Source organism: Pundamilia nyererei, unplaced genomic scaffold (genome assembly GCF_000239375.1).
Source record: "Pundamilia nyererei isolate P.nyererei 1_Seehausen unplaced genomic scaffold, PunNye1.0 scaffold00004, whole genome shotgun sequence".
Classification (NCBI taxonomy): Eukaryota; Metazoa; Chordata; class Actinopteri; order Cichliformes; family Cichlidae; genus Pundamilia; species Pundamilia nyererei.
The window spans coordinates 991,946-1,007,694 of record NW_005187405.1 but is presented as its reverse complement, the minus strand read 5'-3'; the positions used below and the strand labels follow the sequence as shown (position 1 = coordinate 1,007,694).

General features: G+C 40.5%; 2 protein-coding genes across 2 annotated transcripts in view; both read left to right on the top strand.

Annotated features, from left to right (window-relative positions):
- marveld2l (MARVEL domain containing 2-like) overlaps positions 1-3,961 on the top strand; it is a 5,892-nt gene extending 1,931 nt beyond the window's left edge. The window contains exons 2-6 of the mRNA XM_005721044.1: positions 264-1,418; positions 2,934-3,121; positions 3,206-3,377; positions 3,450-3,500; positions 3,800-3,961. Coding sequence (XP_005721101.2) covers positions 345-1,418; positions 2,934-3,121; positions 3,206-3,377; positions 3,450-3,500; positions 3,800-3,916 — 1,602 coding nt within the window. The 5' untranslated portion in view covers positions 264-344 and the 3' untranslated portion in view covers positions 3,917-3,961. The remainder of the gene's footprint in view (positions 1-263; positions 1,419-2,933; positions 3,122-3,205; positions 3,378-3,449; positions 3,501-3,799) is intronic.
- Positions 3,962-5,786: 1,825 nt separating this feature from the next.
- On the top strand, positions 5,787-15,732 carry LOC102211813 (occludin-like). The gene is made up of 9 exons (XM_005721043.1): positions 5,787-5,834; positions 6,731-7,307; positions 7,907-8,110; positions 8,192-8,353; positions 12,296-12,450; positions 12,686-12,934; positions 13,596-13,767; positions 13,923-13,964; positions 15,320-15,732. Exons 2-9 carry the CDS (start codon positions 6,759-6,761, stop codon positions 15,419-15,421), a joined length of 1,635 nt encoding a protein of 544 aa, XP_005721100.1. The 5' UTR covers positions 5,787-5,834; positions 6,731-6,758; the 3' UTR covers positions 15,422-15,732.
- The last annotated feature ends 17 nt before the right edge of the window (positions 15,733-15,749 follow it).

Below are 15,749 nucleotides of genomic sequence, written 5' to 3'. Positions count from 1 at the left end.
TGTGGATTCATGGATTTTTCTTTCACATTCTGTCTCTCACAGTTGAAGTGTACCTCTGGTGCAAATTACTGACCTCTGTCATCATTTTAGGTGGCGGAACTTGCACAATCGGTGGCTGACTAAATACTTTTTTGCCCCACTGTATGTGTATAGATATATGTGTATGTATACACATATATAGCTTCATTTTTACCCTAATAAACTGATATACAGATGTTTGAATGTTATTTGTAGAATGCTACTATTCTTTCTCTTTCACACAGCTTCTCTTTGTCTTGCTGTGGTAAAGATTCTGCGATTTTTCCAATGAATTCCCAAAATCAGCCCACAGCATGAAATCATTCATGAAACAAGACCAGGAGGGTGTGGTCGGGTCCTCCACCATTAAAGATCCACCAGTTGCTGTATGGGTTACTCACACACCGGATAATATCACCGATGATGGTGAGGATGATGCGACCTCCACAGGTCGCACATCCAGTTCTCCACCTTATGCTGAGCAAGAGAAGGAAAAAAAAGGAAGCCTGAAAGACAGATTGAAATCCCTCATCCCTCAGTCATGGGGCAAAAAATGGACAAAAGAAAGCGACTCTGAAGCCAGCACAACTGGTATCCAGATCCTACCCAATGGGACCAGAGTGAGCCCCCCTGTAAGTCCCTTGGTGGAGCGTCGGAACTGGAATGAATCTCTGGGAAGCTCCAGTCACAGCTCACATAAGCCTTTGATAAGAGAAAGTCCCACTGACTTTGGTCACGTCCCAGTAGAGGAGTCGCTACTGTCCAGCATCCACCCTGCAGAGTATTACGCTGAGAAGGTGGAGGTCTACAAGCAGAAGTACTCTTATTTGAAATCATGGCCGGGATTGCTCAGGCTTCTAGCTGGACTTCAGCTCCTATTTGGAGGAATGGTTTTTGCGTGTGTCATTGCTTACATTCAGAAAGACAGTGAATGGTCCAACAGCTACGGACTCTATAACGGTGTATACAACAATGGGATGGGCCTGTCTGGGTACAGCTACAGAGGTCCTATGACTCCTTTCATTCTAGCTGTAGCTGGAATCTCATGGATCCTTACTCTGTGTCTCCTGGTGGTGGGAATGACAATGTACTATCGCACTATACTTCTCGACTCCTCGTGGTGGCCCCTGACAGAGGCCTTCATCAACGTGGCTCTTTTCCTGTTCTACATGGCAGCAGGGATAGTTTACCTGAACGACTTGAATCGCGGGGGGCTATGCTACACAACAATAGGTATTAACCCCATCGTCGCAAATCTGTGTCGGGTTGATGGTGGCCAGATGGCAGGAACAGCTTTCATCTTCATCAACATGGCCCTGTATCTAGGAAGCTTCCTGGTATGTCTGAAGATGTGGAGGCATGAAGCTGCACGTAGAGAGAGGCAGTATTTTGAGAACCAGGTACAGATTTTTACTCCTCTGTAAACAAATATGAAATACAAGGTCAGGTCTTCTAAATCTGAAGACTGACTGAAATACATTTCAAAGCTGCATATATGAAGGTATCCTCATGAATACAGTACAGTTAAATTCTCTGTGAAAGGCTAATATAGTGGAAACCCACCTGTAAATTGCTCATCATTACAGTTTTTTCTGTTAAAGTTGGTTAATATTTAGCTCATTTCTTGTGTGGCAGTATTTTAGAATTTTAAAGAACAGAGTTGCACCTGCAAATGTAGCTATCACCTGCATCTTTGGCACAAGGGCAACTACTGTCACAGTCTGGCAGAGGCAGACGGTGTGGACTGACAAAAAGGACCCAAAACTTGAATATTAACAAAAAGCAAGTCGTTTAATATGGCTGATTTAAAAATAAAAAAAAAGTACAAAAACAAAAGGCAGAGGCACACAGGAAAAAAAACTAGAACTAAACTGGGAAAATTAACTGCTGAACAAAAAACAAAGACCAAAACCTTGAACATGGAAAAATCCTGGAAACATGATGTGGAACAACAGACGACCTGACAATAAATGAACAGAACACACAAACTAAACAGACACAAGGGTGATTAGGGGAAGTGGAAACACATGGGGAAACAGCTGACACTAATCTGACATAACCAGGAAGCAAAGCTGACTATACTGACATAGACCTTCAAAATAAAACAGGAAACATGAGACGCAGACATGACAATACAAACTTGACAACAAAAGACACGCAGCATGAAACACATGAAGTTAGAGGGAAACTTAAATACAAGGGTACAAAACACAAAGGGAATCTAATAAACAAATGAACTTCGCCAACCTAATGAACTTTAAACATACACTATAAACATTAAAATAAACTAAAACTCAAAACGCTGGGTCAAAAGACCCAGGATCGTGACAGCTACTTTGTTCCAGTAACAATACTGATAATGATAAAATAACATCAGCACTGCTCCCATGACCGTATCATTTCCCCACTGGCAAATAAACAGGTCTAAGAGGGCTGCCTGCTCTGTGACGTTGCAGGTTTGATAGAGCTAAATAGAAATATCAGATACACAGATGATTGGAGGTTTAGCAAAATATATCCCATGAGTAACCCACAGCAAATATTTGAAGCATAAAACAAGAATGAAGCAAATTAGTTTTCAATGTATGGCCTTTCCAGCTGTTGACAACAACATCTGGGCCACTGTAGGCTAACAAAACAACCATATTACTGTGAGTGCAGATCGCCACATAACCTGTGCAGTAAACATGTCTCTATAGTCTTCTGTAATGGCGTGTTGGGATAATATGTATAGTAATGTCAAATAAGAAAGGATGAGAAGCCAGATGTGGACATAATAGTTCCATTAAAGAAATGCAGCTTTATTTTTCAAAATAAAAGCCTTCATGTAATGATGGCACATGCCAGTATGGTGTTGTGAACATCTTGTTCATTTGTTTTGTATTTGCCAAATGATGTTTTTCTTTTACCTTCAGCCTCAGGAGGAGTTTCAACAGTCCATCCCACTCAAACCGGTAACAACAAAACGCATATCATTCAGGGATGATGAAGCTGGTAAAGCGCTGAGTAAAGATTATAACAATCGGGATAATCTCCTACATGACGTCCAGAAGAATCCAGTCAATCTGAACCCCAAAGTGCACATCATTGCAGACTACTTCATGTAAGTTAACATTTATAAGTTGAATCACACCATTAGTTCGAAACATACAGAGAATCAGTTTTACTGTGTGTCTCCTTTCTGTAGCAAGTATCCAGAGATCAGCTGTGTGGAGGAAAGGGAAAAGTACAAAGCAGTTTTCAATGATCAGTATCAGGAATACAAAGACCTTCACAGAGACATCAGTGCTACTCTGAGTAAGTTCAGAGAGCTGGATCTCATGATGGAGCGACTCCCCCGAGAGACAAGTAGCAAAGAGGTGAGATTCATACCGACCTCCCATCGGTTTTCCTTTTTTATATGGGAATTAATTACTTTGTTATTCATATAGGACCAACGCAGGATTCAAAGTATTGTAAAGAAGTATCATCAGAAAAGGAATGTAAGTGACAATTTTTTTTAACCTTTTTTTCTGTTTTTTTAATGACAGTATAAACCGCGATTTCTACAGCTGCTCACTCTGAAATCAATCGTGGCAATTTTCAAATTTAACCATAGAGGTATTAGAGTTCTGTGTTCTGCCCAGGTAATAGTAGCTTTTATTCGGTAATTGTCTACTGATGCAAATAATTCTGAAAAATCATGTTTAACACAGATCAATTACAGAATGAATCAGTAAGAAAGGTTGGAAATAGTGTTTTCAGGCATTAATCAGCAGACTGTTGTGTGCATGTTTCGCAGGACCCTACTTTCCTAGAGAAAAAGGAACGCTGTGACTACTTGAAAGCCAAATTGAGCCACATTAAAAACAGAATCCGTGATTATGACCAGGAGACCATGGCAGATGGTCAGACATGAAGAAGACCAGAAACAAGTGTCCACAGCAACTGATGAACTGATGAAATAAAAACGCTTTTTAAAATGTCTGCTTCTTTGTGTGACAGACAACATTCTTCCTTCTGGAAAAGTCTGATTGTTGCGCATCATTGTATTTTCATGTACAATTAGATCAATGTTTACACAAATTCTGGTTTGTGACATGATTATATTCCTTGGGCTACAACATTATAAGAGATGCTTCTTCTGTAGAGCTTTGACTTGACAGTTTTGTGTTTCTAAATACTTTCTTGTCATTTCTGTGAAGGCCGAGCAACGTTCACATGCTTGATGTAAATAAAGTTAAAGGATTGTTATATATCTTTCTGTAATATTTTTTTACAACTATATTAATTTTATGCTGTTATTTCTTTACTTTTCACTTTTCTTCTTTGGGCATCACAGCGAAAGCAAGTTCTCAGTTAAAAAACTGCAGGTGCCAAGTTAACAGAACTTGGAAACTGGCAATAATTTTTAATCTAATGATTTTAATATATTTTGGAGATTTCATAGTTTCTCTGATTTAAAATGTTAAATAGGAAAATGCAGCATAATTTCTCCAAATTGTATTGTAAAGTAACTCGGCTCAGAAATATTCTTCTTGTTCTCAGTAGACTCTGCCACAGGCACTCATAGAATACACAATGTAGAGATATTATCTATGAAATCAGCAGCTGTGGTGTTTCTATTAAGACAACAACAACAACAAGAACAACAAACCAAACAACAAACAAAACCACCTGTTGATCCTTTCTCTTGTCATATACACCCATTAGAACATATTTATAGTCACTGGCCATGTTATTAGTTACACAAGTTATTAGTTGTACCAGACTCAACTACTTTGGACTTAAGGCCTGCCTTAATAGTTAATTAGCATAGATTCAACAAGGTGCTTGAAACATTCCTCTGACATTTTGGTCCATATTGACATCACCATCACATATTTGCTGCAGATTTGGAAGCTGCACATCTGTGATGTTACTCTACACATCCCAAAGCTGCTCTGCTGGATTGAGATCTGGTGACTGTAGAGGCCATTTGAGTATAGCCAACTTAATGCTATGTTCAAGAAATCGGTTTGAGATGATTTGAGTTTTGTGTTATGCTGCTGGAAGCAGCCATCAGAAGATGGGTACACTGTGGTCATAAACGGATGGAGATGGTCAGCAACAATACTCAGGTAGGCAGTAAGGTAGTAAATCAAGACTCATCAACCCAGGCAGTGTTTTTCCAGTCTTCTTTTGTCCAGTATTGGTGAGCTTGTGTGAATTGTAGCATCAGTTTCCTGTTTTTAGCTGACAGCAATGGCACCCGGTGTGGTCTTCTGCTGCTGTAACCAATCACCTTCAAGGTTTTGAAGGTCTGAAATACTGAGACCAGCCTGTCTGGCAAAAGCAGTTATGCACTTATTGTTATGATTTTGTAGTTAAGTATCACTCTGCATTGTATAAAGTATGAATCATAGATCACATGAATTGTACTTTTACAATTATATTAGAATTTATCAAAAGATTTGTCAAAAGGGTTTCGGTCTAATGCGTGGACTGGGCTGAATATCAGTAGGTTATACTTAGGTTGGAGGTTGTAAACTGCAATTTGAATGTAGCAGGAGCCTGGGTATAAACTGTCACGAGCACGTGGGTGAAGCAGGTCGTTAGCGGGTGAACGGTGCCCCTGCTGAGACGCTCGGTAGCTCCGGAGAGTGTGGGTGAAGCTTTCGAAACTTTCATTGTTTTGTTAGGAGAAACTATCCATCCAGTAAAATAAAGGCGAAGTTAACGATCGTTGATGGGATATAAAGCGGACGGTGTGGTGGTGGCCAGGAGTCATGAACGACGCGGTTTAAGCAGCTGAACCTGGATCGGTGTAAAGTTTATGAGTTTTTCACGGCGCTTGGGTAAGTTGCGTAACTCATATGTCCTTGTTGATTCCTCTCTGAAGTTTTTTACATTTAAAGAGAATTTTTTAAATTATTATTGACCGTCTAACCTCGCTGATGATGCTGATTGATTAAAAGAAAACCTCCGAGCATTAACAAATGAGTTTAAAATATTTTACGACCAAGTAAAATGCTCATATTTTAAACACGTTATGACAGTGGACAGAAGTGTTTTTTTTCTGGGCTGAAGTGGAATGAGCCTCTTTTAATGTAGAGATGTTCAGTTATGTACAATTAGCACACAGTTGCAGTAACAGAGGAGTACACGAGTTCGTTATTTCACGGGTTTAAATCAAACAGAAAAATTTAAATTTGGGGGTTTAAGTTGTATCTTCACCCCTCCCTAAGTGGTGCTGACAATCAGCAGGTGCTCACAGGTAACATGCAGAACAGGGGCTATGTCTGTGGCTCTCCACTGCTGAAAACACCACGCATGGCTGCTCACCTCTTATCTGCTGTGTGTCTGAATAATTGAAGCGTGCTGGGTTTGAGCTCATTGGAGTGATGAAGTGTGGGTCATCTACACTAGAAAGGGTTCAGGGACGGGCTGAGGTGAGAGTGCTGCATGCTGGTGAGCTGAAAAAGGTGCTTATAACTAAAACGTAGCTGCACTTAATTAGGGCTTAAAGGGACAGGGAAAATGCGTTGGAAGTGAATTCATCTTTTAGATTTTGAAAGTCATTTTGCTCATCAAAACATCCCACTGAAGAATTTACACTATAAAAAATTGAATTAAAATACTTAGCGTAATAAAATCTGCTATTAAAATGCATTATGTTATAGTGCTGATATCTATATAGGCTCAAGTCATTTACCCTTGCATTAATTCTGTCTCATTTTCACCCCTCTTCCAGGTGAAATTGGAGCATTATCCAGTAAACCATGTATGAGCCTCGGTACTATGATAGCCCCCCTGTGTACAGCCCACCCTACAGCACTACCTCCCACAGCTTGTATCCCCCAAGGAGTGTCCAATCCCCTCGAAGCCAGAATGTCCCCTATACCTACGATGTCCCACCAGAGTCTTACTACATGGAGGGGAAGCCTCAACACTTCTACCGCTGGTTCTCACCTCCTGGTTTTGTCAAGACCTTCCAAGGAGCCACGGTGCTCATGTGTTTCCTCATCTTCGCCTTAGTAGCGTCAACTTTGGTGTGGGACATGAACAGATTTGGGTATGGGGGATATGGTGTTGTTGATGCTGGAAGTGTTGGAGGGTTGGGGTCAGGATATTATGGAGGTAGCTACGGCTATGGCGGCTCCTACATGACGCCTCAGTCTGCGAAGGCAGCAATGATTTCCATGGGCGCCATCAACTTCCTGGTGTCACTGGGGTTCTTGGTGGCGAGTTTCTCACGGTCACGGAGCATACGGACATGCAGGTTTTACCTCACTGTGTTCATCTGTGATATCATCTTAGCTGTCCTTCAGGTGAGTCTGTCTCACCCAACAAACAAAGCAAGTCACAAATATATTCAGTTGTTCATTTTCATCAAATCCCTTCGATCAGCACTCATCATCCATCCATTCATTTTTCTTCTGCTCTTCAAAAGCAGTTGTCCTAACAGGATACACCCTGGACAGGTCACCAGTCTATCGCAGGGACAGCATATGAGAAACAGACAACCATTTAATTGACTTGCATACCTTCGGCTAGATTAAAATCACCAGCTAACCTAACACGCTGCATATCTTTGAATAGTAGGAAGAAGCCAGAGTAGCCAAAGAGAACCCGCACAGATACAGGATAACATGCTGACTCCATGCAGAAGGACCCCACTCAGAGGGGGAACACAGTACAGTGGTTCTGTGTTCTCTGTGGGCTTATCAGTGGGATCCTCTTCTGATCAGTCAGTTTTGACCTGAAACTGAATTGCAGCCTTTTGTGTTCAGAAATGATGCTAAATTAAATGTTTGAGCCAACTTTTTAGTGTAAGTAGAAACTACATGAGACTTCTGTGTTTTTAATCTGTGGCATTGGCAAATCACTTATTTATTATGATTAAATTTGCTTTCGGTTTGTCGTCTAGGGCATCATTGACATCATCTTTGTTATTGGTGTGAACCCGATGTCTCAGAGCTCGCAGAGCATGCTGTACAACCCCATGCTCATGATGTGTCAGAACATCCAGGGCAGCCCTAGCCTCAGTGGCAGCGTGGGGGCCGGTTTTCCTGGGGGGTTTCCTCTGTTCAATCAATACCTGCAACACTACTGCTACATGGACCCCGAGGAGGTTAGCAGGAAGTATCTATCTATCCATCTATCTATCTATCCATCTATCCATCTATCCATCCAAAGTTCACTCTTTCCTCAGGCAGTGGCGTTTGTGTTGGGTCTTCTGGTGGTGGTGGCTTTATCGTTTTCTGCTTACTTCGCCTACAAAACCCGCAGCAAGATTTGGCGCCATGGAAAAGCTAACATCCATTGGGATGAGGCCGTGGCCAGGCCATCCGAGGGGCAGGATATACAGGACTGGGTGAGTAAAGTCTCATGATAATTTTTGAAACAGCATATAAATGGAGAACTGATGTTTATCAGCTGAGGATAAAAAAAAAGTGAATTAACAAAAAGATGTTGACTTATTTTTGTATAACTTCATTTTTTACAGTGACATCACGTCCTAAACAGTCACAATTGCTTTTTTTCAGATACCAGCACCAATGAATTCCCAGCATTTATATAAACAATCTGTTGAGGTTTTCATGCATTGACAGTGAAAAATGGGTGTCACAAAGTCACAATACCTGTCGATGTTGAATCAAAGAATACTGGTGTTTATCCTTGACACTCCCAGGTTTCACTCTGACTGATGATTAACCAGACTAGTGATAACAGGCACATAGAAACCATTTAACAATGACAGTCAGACAGCATTACAAGGTCCAGGTTTTAGCTTTTAGTGACATGAAACTGATCAGGAAGCTCATAAAGTAACTCACTTTATGGTTAAGAGCCAGGTTTTAAGTTTCACTTTGCACACAGTCTCAGACTGATTCATTTAGAACCAGAAGAATTTGTGGTAAACACATTTTTTTAACTAGTTGTCCCTAAATAAAATTAAGTTGTTTTGTTCCAAACCTCACAGATTTACAACATATGACATAATATATTACACCATACAGCAACAAAGACGGCAATAAATGAACCTCACGTAGCAAAGGTGTCGGCACCTCGTTCAGTAATTTTTTTAATTGATATTATTCTCCACATAATCAGCCAAAACCCACAGAAACCAGTACAATATCCATCTAAAGAAATAACCCTGAACAGCAGGTTGACTTCTTAGATTTTATCAATGGGATAAGATATGTGCTTTGCTGTGAATATGATGCAGATTACAAACATTATTTCTATGTTGTTTCTGTCACATTTATTTTTGTTTAAATTTAGATTACATAAATTATGACTTAGAAACCAAAAAATCTACTTAAAGCTGAGACAGATAAAAGAGACAGACAGAAATAGAAGCTCTTGACTAACATGCAGCACCACTTTGTTCCATCTGTCAAGATTTTACCCACAGAAAAAACATGTGCTTGAACTATAGTACCAATTTGTACACATTTAATGGTTTTTTATTATTTTCATACATGACAGTATAGTAGAACAGTCCTGAAGACATCAAAAAATTTAAATAACACAATTACAGTTTACAGTCGTTGTAATTTGGGGCTTTTAATTGACACTCACTCTCATAAACATTTGATTAAATGTCCCTCAGCAAGTTGCCCATCAGCCTGTATGGGAATTAGAGAAAATCCAAAATAAATTCAAACTCGTGCACCCACTTCTTGTTGTTTCTTTTTAAAGCCATTAAAGATGAATGCTGTATAATTGTTTCACCATGCAAAAAGGACAGTTCAAAAAAATAACTAAAAGCCCCAAATTACCATAACATTCAAGCCCGTGATGAGAGCATGTAAACTTCTGACCTTTACTGAATGTGCGGAGCAAAAAATGTGAACAAAGCATTCCTCAAATAACCTCCTTTGCTTTGATAACAGGTTTGAGCGCTGTTCATTCTGACAAGCGACTTCCTTAAGTTATCATAAAAATTGTTTCCAGCAGTCTTGCAGGAGCTGCCAGCTGCGATAAGCATTTCTTGACTGATTTCCTCCCTCTGCATCCCAACCATGATGGAGGGGGGGGGTTAGGTCAGGCTGTTGGAATGACCATGCCATCTGATGCACAACTCCATCACTTTGCCACTTGGTTCGCTACAAAGCTCACAGAACGTTGAGGTGCAATTTGGCTCATTGTCATGTCACTAATAAACATCCTCCACAGCACGTTTATTAATGGGAACATACTGCACATACTGTCCAATCTGCCTTCTTTGCATTTCTCAGAGATGCAGGTATGCTTCATCTCAGATTATGACCTCAGCAAGGATGTGGGGTTTGAGGAATTTAAAGAATTAGTTCTTTTGTGGTTTTATTGACGCATGTGTCAATGAAAGGACAAGAAAAATTGGTTTGAGAGCTTTTCTCAGAGAGCATCAGTGGTCCAGCATTTACCAGCTATTCCTGCTGCTTTGACGCTATGTGCTCTTTTTATTTCGCAGTAGCCTGATGCGATGTTTAGCAGCAATTAATCCATTAAAGTAGCCATGTGACATGAACGTATCAGGCCCACCGTGACTCATTAGGGCAAGGGAAGCAACGTATTCAGTAAGTTCAATTAAGTCTTGGCCTACATTCTTCCTATCAGCGCAAAGCATGTACCAAGTTGCTTCATCAGGAGGCAGGCCCTATTCTGGGGCACTCTTGTATCGCACTGAAGATGCTTGCCTTGCAGGGAGGCATATATAATGTATGTGGCATGTATAATGAATAAAAAGGGTTGAGTTGCCTCTGTGTTGCCGTGCGAATCCCTACAGAGTGTGGTGGCACTAAATGATTCAGTCTGTGAAGGGGCTGCTACACACTGCTGCAGATTAGACTCCTGGCTAAGACGTAATTTCCCCCGGTTTTGTGCTACATGACTGGAAAAGGGAGATAATTGAGGGAATATAGGAAAAGTAGATTAAAAGAAAATGCGTTATGATATCTGAAAACTGTGCGTTGCTTATGTTGAATTAAAAAAAAACGTAATTAATGGGGCTTTTTTTTTATCAGCATCAGGAGTTACCCCAGAGTCGAACAGATGACAAGACCTCCTCCAAAGGAAAAATATCTCAAGGTTACAGAGAGATTTTATTGTGATGAGCGTTTACATAATGTTGCAGATTCTATGGCTTACAAATTACCATAATAGTGAGTCAAAGCAATCATTAAAAACAGCTTTCCTGGGTAAATTTCTAAATTCTAATAGTTGGCAGCCCTTTATAGACAACACAATCATTTAATTAGAAATATCTGCAGATTTAGGTAGTAATCAGAACCATTACTAATAATAATCCTGATGTCTGGATTTAACAATAACAGCTGAATGTGCACCTGTCTGCCGCAGTGGATCAAATTCCTTGTAGCTTTCCTCTAGGTGCTCCCCACCCACACACCCCCACACCCTCACATGGGGGGTTGACTTGCAACCCTGACATTCATAAGATCTATTTCACTGACTGCATTTTTCAAACATCAGCTCGCTAGACCTTTATCCTGTGTGACTGCACCCTGTTACAGAAATAGGTCAGACAAGCCTTCATTAATGATGCATATGACAGTGGATCAAATGAGGCGTAATGCAGTTCCAGTGTCTGATATTCTCCGTACCCTATAAGGATGTTTTCTTTTGACAGTGGTTGCAGCATCTGTTACACTGTAGGTGTTAAAATATCTGTCTGATAAACACATGCGACTCTTCGCCGCAGTCTCAGCCTTTTCAGGGCGCTGCTGATGATATTGATGTTCACACGCTCTCACACTGTTAACGCTCTGGTGGAATGCATCTCACATCAGATGGAACCGGGAAATTGTATTGTGCGCGTGTGTCCTTCGAATGAATCGCCTCTGTTAGCTGCTGAAAGAAATGAAGAGATTATTTTAGGTGAGGGGGAGCTCATCCTGAAAACCCGGAGGAGTGCTTCTCTCTCTCTTTAATGGCTGAATGGATATGAGAGCTGTCACACAGTCATGCTGAGGCCAAGGCTAGCGTTTGTGTCTGCCCTTGTATCAGTCTGGCTACATGTGAACGCGTCTGGCAGGGACATGCCGACTTTCAGCCAAGTGTTTCTGAGCAGTTTGGAGAACCCTCCAGTTCTGCACTTCTCCACTTAGGCGACAGAGTCAGTCGAAGGATTTCTTTCCGGCTTAAAAAAATACATCTCACAACTCTGGAGGATTATATTATTTATATCATCGTGTTAAATATGGCGTTATTTCAGAAAACGCCAAGATAAAGACTTCAGGTTATTCAAACCAGAGGTCCTGAAAGTAAATAAGGAGATTATGATTTGACGGTCCGGATGTTGTCTTAGGTGAATCATGTTGGAGAAGTGCGCAGCACCCAGCAGGCACCGACTGTTGTTGTGTCAGAGAGAGCAGCGCCAGACCTGAGGGCGGAGAACAGCGCGGTCTCCTACGGCAATGGAGCAGTCAGCATCCACAGTGAGGGAAATTACAAACCCAACAGGTGGGTGATGTTTGCAGCAAATGAGTCTGTGACGCACAGATTCTCCAGTGTGGCCTGTGTTCAAATAATAGGTCACATTACAAAAACACACACACACACACACACACGTTTGGCTTCAAATCCAAACAAGTATGAAGTACAAAAAGCAAAAAGAGACACATTTTCGTCACAGTGTCAAACACATAAGTTATGTTTCCCTGTTCCTGATCTTCAGTTAAGTCTTGATTTTCCACAGTTTCTCTGCAAACAAGAGCAAGACACATGGTGCTGAGCCTTTGTACCAAAACTGCAGGGCCATAGTTTGTCCCAGCAGCTCTTCAGATGAGAGCGACAGCATCAGGCCTCCACCTTATTACGTGAAGAAGGAACGGAAAAAGGACAGAGAGCCAATGCCTGCTGCTCAGGTGATGATCGAGTCGCAGTATGAAACTGGTTACACCACGGGAGACACCGGCAACGGGCTGGACACAGATTACCTCTACAGGTATGTCCTGAGGTTGCTGCAACCTCAGAGAGTTCAGTGTGTGAGAAAGTATTTACTCAAAGCAAAAGAAGCTTCAGTGGTGTTCAGAGTAGTTTAAATAATAAATACAAAATATAGTCTTGAACCTGAAATCATAAAAACTACACGTCTCTTTATTTAACAAGAAAAATGTGTTTTTGCTCATATAATGTTAAAAATATGCATTACATCTAAATGAAGAGTCTACGTGCTGGTTTAGATGCATTTCCTTCCTTTTAACAGTCTCTTAATTTTTTTTTTATGAAGGAATAGAATTAAATAAAAAAAATGCTGAATATCACTGCAGATGTTGACTAAGCAAGAAAAATTAGCACTGGTATCAGTTTTTAAAAATCCCCTTTGGTTATACCCACAATTAAGTAAAGATCATACCCTGAGGGGGAACAATTATCTAATCAGTCACATCTTTAATAAAGAAATGACACAGTATTTATAATATTTTAGAGTAAAATACAGCAATATCAGAAAGAAGTGGTCAGGATCACAGTTGCCTCTAAGGGAGTTCAGCTAATTTAATACTGGTGGAGATACTAATGAAAAGCTCCCCTTTGTATCTGCCATTGCCCCAATAACAGTTTTAATGTAACAATGATTTCATGTCTTGGTATTAACGCTGTTCCAGGCTGTACCCAGAGATAACTTCAGATGAGCAGCGCAGAAGATACAAGAAGGATTTTGACTCAGATCTGTCGCGCTATAAGATCCTCTGCAGCGAGCTGGATGACATCAGCGACAAGATGCACAAGCTGAGCCGAGAGTTGGACGCACTGGAAGAAGACTCCATGAAGTACCAGGTAGAGAAAAACAGGAATAAGGTGCACAGAGTGGAAAAGCTGAAGGTGGAGGGCCAGGAGAATATACCAGCCAGTCATGGTTGTGGCTTTTGTATTTAAGTATTTGACATTTCCCAGCATAAAGTCAGCAAAACCTTTCTTTTTTCTTTTTTTAGGGTGTGGCAGATGAGTATAACCGACTGAAATGCCTTAAAAGTGTGAGTATAAGAAGATCTGTGATGTCATAATGTAAAGTTTGCAGTTTCTTCACTTTAGAGAGAAACTGAGTAAATTAAACATACACTAACCTAAAATCATAGATTGAATATAAAAGATGGATATGCCTGCTGCGTCATCACTCATTGGTTAAATTAAAGATCAGTTGTGAAGCGTCAAACCGAACATTTTTTCCAACGTCATCTTAGCGTTTTGAAATCAACGCAGCTGGTGAAACAGTGGGACACTGCATGCTAGTCGGCTAATGACTTGTTTATCATAAGTTGTTGCTCCTTCTTTCTAACTCTGCTGAGGACCATTTCTTTAAAATGACCTTTGTTTTATAATCAGTAGGGCTTGAAGCTGGTGATTAAGCCCATAAACTAGACTATTTTCTGATGTCTTGCAGTAAGGGAGCTGAGGGGTATTTTCTAAAAAATTTTCAGTGGTCACGCAAACAGAAAAAATGCAGGATTAGAGTCACCAGGGAAATCAATAAAAACAAAATTGGCAAGACTTTTTCACCATCTTTGCTTGTCTGAAATCTTCCCACATGCCATTTCATCGTTCTCTGATTTAACAGCCCAATTTGGGGGCTTTGGGGGGGACCATGTTACATCCCCAAATAGGCCTAGATGTAAGGGGAATTACATAATACTAGATGGGGAAACATGAGGAGGCTGTTTGGGTCGGTTTGAAAAGATTTATTGTCAGGTTGTGAATACAAGGAAGCAGAAGTTCATTTTAGGAAGAGACAAAACCAACACAGCAACCAAAATGAAATAAAACCCACTGACTGATGAAGCTACTCAACAGAAAAGCAGACCTACTCCTCGACTCCCTAGCAACCAAAGATAAACAAGAGAAAAGGGGGAATATGAGAAGAATATGGCAACTCTCCCCTACAAGCTCCCTGTGGTCACAATAAATCAGTCGGGTTTAACAAGCAAAAACCAGCTAGGCACATAAGAAACCTACAAAAAGATAAAAATAAAAACTAGCTAAGCTAAGGAAAGGCAACTTTAGTCAACTTCTATAGTCCCTGGAGAGCATGCAGTGGCTGCAGGACTCATACCAGCACCAGTGACATGAAAAGCAGGAACATCAGGAACTAGCAGTAGGGGCGGGTGGAACCCAGAGAAGGACCTGAAAGCAGAATGTGGCCATCTATATACTTTTTTAAATCTCTTTAAGGGGAGCTATGACATGTTTTCATATATTATACAAATGCAGCTAGCTTTTTTACAGTCCAGATTATAAGATAAACTAGCTATCTCATTCCTGCACTGTAACACTACTACAATTGACAATATTGAGTTTGTTAAATATACATTTGTTTAAATGTTGTTTTTTCTAGACGCCTGAGTATCAAGCAAAGAAGAAGCAGAGTAAGGAACTTCGGCAAAAACTTTTCCACATCAAACGTCTGGTGAAAATCTACGACCAGGGTTTCTGCTAGTGTACATTAGCATTTACTGACTTTTCCTTCACTGGCTGCACAGAACTTTCCAGCTAGTGTCACTAATACTGGTCCTACAGCCAGTGAACCTCATTTCTGTTTTTGACATCAATGTTCATGAAGCTGTAAGCACATAGCAACTCTGTGTGTGGTTTTAAACTGCATAGGAACACTGCGCTGTCATACGTCTGTCACGATGTCTGTCATATTTAAGCATGAGATTTCAATTTCAGTTGTAATTTAATTTAAATATATGACAAACTATGTAAGAATACGCTGGAAGACGAGCATAATGTAAATAAAGAAGCAAATGAAACTCCTGTTTTTG